The following is a 7294-nucleotide window of genomic DNA, read 5'->3' as shown; positions in this document are numbered from 1 at the left end:
AAACTGGACAGCTACATGTAAAAGAATGAAATTAGAACACTTCCTAACACTATACACAAAAATAAACTCAAAATGGATTAAAGACCTAAATGTAAGGCTAGACACTATAAAACTCTTAGAGGAAAACATAGGCAGAACACTCTATGACATAAATCACAGCAAGATCCTTTTTGACCCACCTCCTAGAGAAACGGAAGTAAAAACAATAAACAAATGGGACCTAATGAAACTGAAAAGCTTTTGCACAGCAAAGGAAAGCATAAACAGGATAACGCTCAGAATGGGAGAAAATATTTGCCAATGAATCAACAGACAAACAATTAATCTCTGAAATATATAAACAGCTCATGTAGCTCAATATTAAAAAAAAGAACCAGTCCAAAAATGGGCAGATGACCTAAATAGACATTTCTCCAAAGAAGACCTACAGATGGTCAAGAAGCACATGAAAAGCTGCTCAACATCAATAGTTATTAGAGAAATGCAATTGAAAACTACAATGAGGTATCACCTCACACCAGTTAGAATGGGCATCATCAGAAAATCTAAAAACAACAAATGCTGGAGAGGGTGTGGAGAAAAGGGAACCCTCTTGCACTGTTGGTGGGAATGTAAATTGATGCAGCCACTATTGAGAACAGTACGGAGGTTCCTTAAAAAACTAAAAATGGAATTACCATATAGCCCAGCAATCCCACTACTGGGCTTATACCCTGAGAAAGCCATAATTCAGAAAGACACATGCACCCCAGTGTTCATTGCAGCACTATTTACAATAGCCAGGACATGGAAGCAACCTGAATGCCCATCGACAGACGAATGGATAAAGAAGGTGTGGTACATATATACAATGGAATATTACTCAGCCATAAAAAGGAACGAAGTTGGGTCATTTGTAGAGGTGTGGATGGACCTAGAGAGTGTCATACAGAGTGAAGTAAGTCAGAAAGAGAAAAACAAATATCGTATATTAGGGCATATATGTAGAATCTAGAAAGGTGGTGCAGATGAACCGGTTTGCAAGGCAGAAATAGAGACACGAATGTAGAGAACAAACGTATGGACACCTGAAGGGGGAAAGTGGGAGGTGGGTGATGGTGAGATGAATTGGGAGATTGGGACTGACATATATACACTAATACGTATAAAATAGATAACTAATAACCTACTGTATAAAAAAATAAAATAAATTCCAAAAAATAATAAAGTAAAAAAAAATGGCAAAGATTTCTCTCAAAATATTACTGCTTATTGACAATGCATCTGGTCACTGAGGAACTCTGATGGAAATGTACAGTGAGATTAATGTTGTTTTCATGCCTGCTAACACAGTATCCGTTCTGCAGCCTGTGGATGAAGGAGTCACTTGGACTTTCTAGTCTTATTATTTAAGAAATACATTTTGTGAGGCTGCAGTTACCATAGATAGTGATTCCACTGATGGATTTGGGCAAAGTCAATTGAAAGCATTCTGGAAAGGATTCACCTTTCTAGATGCCGTTAAAAATATTCATAATTTATGGGAAGAGGTCAAAATATCAACATTAACAGGAGTTTGGAAGAAGTTGATTCCAGCCCTAATGGATGAAACTGAAGGATTTAAGATTTCAGTAGAGGAAGTAATTGCAGATGTGGTGAAAATAGCAAGAGAACTGGAAATAGAAGTGGAGCCTGAAGATGTGACTGAATTGCTGCAATCTCATGATAAAACTTTAATGGGTGAGGAGCTGCTTCTTATAGATGAGCAAAGCAAGTAGTTTCTTGAGATGGAATCTACTCCTGTTGACAGTGCTGTAACAACTGTTGAAACGACAACAAAGGATTAAAATATGACAGAAACTTAGTTGGTAAAGCAGGGGCAGGGTTTGAGAGAATTGACTCCAATTTTGAAAGAAGTTCTACTGTGGGTGAAATGCTGTCAAACAGAGAAATCATTCGTAAAAGGAAGAGGCAATTAATGTGACAAACTTCACTGTTGTCATATTTTAAGAAATTGCAACTTTCAGCAACCATCACCCTGATTAGTCAGCAGCCATCAACATCACGGCAAGACCATCTACCAAAGAAAAGACTACAGTTTGCTGAAGACTTAGATGATGGTTAGCATTTCTTAGCAATAAAGTATTTTTAAATTAAGGTGTACACATTTTTTAAGACATAAGGCTATATTGCACACTTAATAGCCTACAGTATAGTATAAACATATGTGAACTGGGAAACCAAAAAATTCATGTGACTTGCTTTATTGCAATATTCACCTTATTGGGGTTGTCTGGAACCGAACCTTCATTACCTCTAAGGTATGCCTGTAATTGCTTCTTCACTTTATGCCATTTCAGTTTATAAAAGGTTCCAAACGAATGCTCTACTTTTGGATAGCAGGGGAACCTATACTTAACTATACTAGATATGTTCATTTTGAACAATCAAAGGTCTTTTCAACTTAGTTATTCAAGTGCACTAGAACCAAGGCAGGAGTTGATAATTCTAAACTGTAAAATCAAATTGGCACTGGACATTGATCAGACAATGAAATGCAAAAATCTTCTTAGTATACAGACAATAAAGCAGAACAAATTAGTAAGTATATCATGGAATCTGTGGGGAAAGAGGCCTGAAGTTTCTTGTAAACAAGAGGTGGTAGTAGAAATTAATACTGTAATTTATATGACAGTAATTGATACTCAATAGAAGGGTGATATATAAGAGTAATACTCTTGATTTAGTATGTTAACTGACATTGATATTACCTTTATTTAATAGGTTGCCTTTATAGTTTTATTTTAATGAAAATAAAATATAGGGCTGTTTAATATTTCCTCCCAATTCTGATCTCCCTAACACTTTTTCCCTGTAAGATACGTTTTTTTTTTTTTTTTTTTGCTGTACGCGGGCCTCTCACTGTTGTGGCCTCTCCCTTTGCGGAGCACAGGCTCCGGACGCGCAGGCCCAGCGGCCATGGCTCACAGGCCCAGCCGCTCCGCAGCACGTGGGATCCTCCCGGACTGGGGCACGAACCCGCGTCCCCTGCATCGGCAGGCGGACTCCCAACCACTGTGCCACCAGGGAAGCCCCCTGTAAGATTCTTAATATATCAATCTGCTTTCTCTTTACATGTAGATTTTCAAGAGCTTTTGTAATTAGTATCGGGTTCCGTAAATGAAAATTACGTACACAATTGCAATATCTATCCCAAGATATTGCAATAGATACAAACTCTGCCGCAACACTCACTTCCAATATCTGAATCAGTGATTTTCAAGTTGTATTTCATGACTCAGTGGTAGATTATAAAATCAATTTGGTGCATCACAACTATCATTTTAAAAAAAGAAATAGTATGAATAAAAAAAATTTCAGAGTTCATCACGCATTGTCTTAATTCGGGCTGCTATAGCAAACTACCATAAACTGGGTGGCAAAAACAACATTTTTCACGGTTCTGGAGGCTGGGAAATTCAAGATCAAGGTGCCAGCAGATTCAGTGTCTGGTGAAGGCTGTCTTCTTAATTTGCAGACAGCTACCTTTTCACTGTATCATCACACGTTGGAGAAAGTGATCAAGCATGCACAAGCGAGCAAGCTAGCTCTCTGGTCTCTTCTCATAAGGGTACTAATCCCATCATGAGGACTCCACATCCTCTAAACCTAACTACCTCCCAATGGCCATACCTCCAGTTACCATCACATTGGGGGTTCGGGGTTCAACCTAAGAATTTTGGAGGCACACAAACATGCAGTCCATAATACACATAATATGAGTAAGGTTTATTTTATGGGACTTATATTTCAGTTTTATGCTTAGGTATAAAAATACATATGTAAGTACATTTGAGTTGTAATGTAAATTATATTTCTTATTTTGGTTGTGGTCAAAAAGCTTGAGAAATGCTGACCTAAATGCAGTTAGATCACTATGCTGTATCAACATAGTTGATACATAATACTAATTCTTGATGTTATTTTTCAGAATAAGGAATCTAAAGAACAACAAGTGTAAGTATTAGTTTATTTAAGTTTTATATCTGTCTTAGTACTGTCAAAGTGTGCTTTGCCAGAATGACACAGCCTTGCTTTAGAATGTGTTCTCACTAAGACCAGAATAGACAGTTTTTTTGTCTTAATAAGTTGTCAGGTTTTTTTATTGAAAGTGACAAAAAGTTAAATTATCATTTATTTTGAGAGAATAGAATCTCTTGCCATTTTCCTATCAATGTATGGCTACTCAAGAGTCATCCAATGCTAACTGCTTTCTTCAAGGACTAAATTTGGTTCCAACATAAAATCCTTTAAAATATAGTCTACATTGTAGTTAGCCAATAGACTAAGTTAAACTTAACCTTAAAGGCAGATTATTGTTTGTCCCAGTGACCCCTTTTATAAAAGAGTTTGGTTTGGTTTGGTTTGTTTAATTAACCTGAGATATTTTTATTTTTTTTTAAACCCAGTTGTTAACGGTGAATTTTGAACCTTTACTGGAAACCTTTTAATGTCTGAAGAGCATTGCGAGCTATATTCTACAACCATATGATTAATGACAGTGTAGTAGAGGAAGGAAGTGGGGGAGACGTTCCATAAAGAGATCACTTTACCCACCAAAAAGTTGTTAACTGAAAATTAGTTACTTTAGGAAACTCTCTGTGAGGACATAATTAAGATAACTTTAAAATGGTAACAAGAACATATTTTGGTAACTTTAAAGCCATCAATTTTAGTTGATATTTTCTCATTGATTAATGGACATGATCCACTCGGTAAGTTAACAGTTCATCATCCAAGATGGGTTTTCACTTTCTTTCTCAACAAGTTGAGCCACTAATGCAATATATATATTTTTTTATACAGCAGCTTCTTATTAGTTATCCATTTTATACATATTAGTGTATCTGTGTCAATCCCAATCTCCCAATTCATCCCACCACCACCACACCCCCACCACTTTCCCCACTTGGCGTCCATACGTTTGTTCTCTGCATCTGTGTCTCAATTTCTGCCCTGCAAACCGGTTCATCTGTACCTATTTTCTAGGTTCCCCATATATGCGTTTATACATGATATTTGTTTTTCTGACTTACTTCACTCTGTATGACAGTCTCTAGGTCGACCCATCCACGTCTCTACAAATGATCCAATTTCGTTCCTTTTTTATGGCTGAGTAATATTCCATTGTATATATGTACCACATCTTCTTTATTAATTCATCTGTCAATGGGCATTTAGGTTGCTTCCATATCCTAGCTATTGTAAATAGCGCTGCAGTGAACATTGGGGTGCATGTGTCTTTTTGAATTATGGTTTTATCTGGGTATATGCCCAGTAATGGGATTGCTGAGTCATATGGTAGTTCTATTTCTGTTCTTTTAAGGAACCTCCATATTGTTCTCCATAGTGGCTGTATCAATTTACATTCCCACCAACAGTGCAGGAGGGTTCCCTTTTCTCCACAACCTCTCCAGCATTTGTTGTTTGTAGATTTGCTGATGATGCCCATTCTAACTGGTGGAGGTGATACCTCATTGTAGTTTTGATTTGCATTTCTCTAATAATTAGTGATGTTGAGCATCTTTTCATGTGCTTCCTGGCCATCTGTATGTCTTCTTTGGAGAAATGTCTATTTAGGTCTTCTGCCCATTTTTGAGGAGACTGTCTTTTCTCCATTGTATATCCTTGCCTCCTCTGTCATCGATTAGTTGACCATAGGTGCATGGGTTTATCTCTGGGCTTTCTATCCTATTCCATATCTATATTTCTGTTTTTGTGCCAGTACCATATTGTCTTGATTACTGTAGCTTTGTAGTATAGTCTGAAATTCGGGAGCCTGATTCCTCCAGCTCTGTTTTTTTCCCTGAAGACTGCTTTGGTTATTCGGGGTCTTTTGTCTCTCCATACAACTTTTAAGATTTTTTGTTCTACTTCTGTGAAAAATGCCATTGGTAATTTGATAGGGATTGCATTGAATCTGTAGATCGCTTTGGGTAGTATACTCATTTTCACAATATTGATTCTTCCAAGCAGTCGAAGAACATGGTATATCTCTCCATCTGTTTGTATCATCTTTAATTTTGTTCATCAGTGTCTTATAGTTTTCTGCATACAGGTCTTTTGTCTCCCTAGGTAGGTTTATTTCTAGGTATTTTATTCTTTTTGTTGCAGTGGTAAATGGGAGTGTTTCCTTAATTTCTCTTTCAGGTTTTTCATCATTAGTATATAGGAGTGCAAGAGATTTCTGTGCATAAATTTTGTATCCTGCAACTTTGCCAAATTCATTGATTAGCTCTAGTAGTTTTCTGGTGGCCTCTTTAGGATCCTCTATGTATAGTATCATGTCATCTGCAAACAGTGACAGTTTTACTTCTTTTCAAATTTATTTTCCTTTTATTTCTTTTTCTTCTCTGATTGACGTGGCTAATTTCTTTTTCTTCTCTGATTGCTGTGGTTAGAACTTCCAAAACTATGTTGAATAATAGTGGTGAGAGTGGACATCCTTGTCTTGTTCCTGATCTTAGAGGAAATGCTTTCTGTCTTTCACCATTGAGAATGATATTTGCTCTGGGTTTGTCGTATATGGCCTTTATTATGTTGAGGTAGGTTCCCTCTATGCCCACTTTCTGGAGAGTTTTTATCACAAATGGGTGTTGAATTTTGTCAAAAGCTTTTTCTGCATCTATTGAGATGATCATATGGTTTTTCTTCTTCAATTTGTTAATATGGTGTATCATATTGATTGATTTGCTTATACTGAAGAATACTTGCATCCCCGCGATAAATCCCACTTGATCATGGTGTATGATCCTTTTAATGTGTTTTTGGATTCTGTTTGCTAGTATTTTGTTGAGGATTTTTGCATCTATATTCATCAGTGATATTGGTCTGTGATTTTCTTTTTTTGTAGTATCTTTGTCTGGTTTTGGTATCAGGGTGATGGTTGCCTCATAGAAGGAGTTTGGGAGTGTTCCTTCCTCTGCAGTGTTTTGGAAGAGTTTGAGAAGGATGGGTGTTAGCTCTTCTCTAAATGTTTGATAGAATTAACCTGTGAAGCCATCTGGTCCTGGACTTTTGTTTTTTGGAAGATTTTTAATCACAGTTTCAATTTCATTTCTTGTGATTGGTCTGTTCATATTTTCTATCTCTTCCTGGTTTCGTCTTGGAAGGTTATACCTTTCTAAGAATTTGTCCATTTCTTCCAGGTGTGCCATTTTATTGGCATAGAGTTGCTGGTAGTAGTCTCTTAGGATGCTTTGTATTTCTGCCATGTCTGTTGTAACTTCTCCTTTTTCATTTCTAATTTTATTGA

General features: G+C 36.7%; 1 protein-coding gene and 1 pseudogene across 9 annotated transcripts in view; both read left to right on the top strand.

The window, feature by feature from the left end:
* Positions 1–2489, top strand: part of LOC129392206 (tigger transposable element-derived protein 1-like) — a 7881-nt pseudogene extending 5392 nt beyond the window's left edge.
* The window catches only part of DZIP3 (DAZ interacting zinc finger protein 3), a 108893-nt gene that overhangs the window by 69435 nt on the left and 32164 nt on the right, over positions 1–7294 (top strand). For all 9 annotated transcript variants that reach the window (XR_003681147.2, XM_028493641.2, XM_028493667.1 and 6 more), the window contains one exon: positions 3971–3996. Coding sequence is in view for 8 of the 9 variants with exons in the window: in XM_028493641.2 (XP_028349442.1) it covers positions 3971–3996 (26 nt within the window). In the remaining variant the exon portion in view is untranslated. The remainder of the gene's footprint in view (positions 1–3970; positions 3997–7294) is intronic.

This window comes from Physeter macrocephalus, chromosome 1, assembly GCF_002837175.3.
Source record: "Physeter macrocephalus isolate SW-GA chromosome 1, ASM283717v5, whole genome shotgun sequence".
NCBI classification, from domain to species: Eukaryota; Metazoa; Chordata; class Mammalia; order Artiodactyla; family Physeteridae; genus Physeter; species Physeter macrocephalus.
The sequence above is the reverse complement of the archived record's forward strand: the minus strand, read 5'-3'. Positions and strand labels throughout refer to the sequence as shown.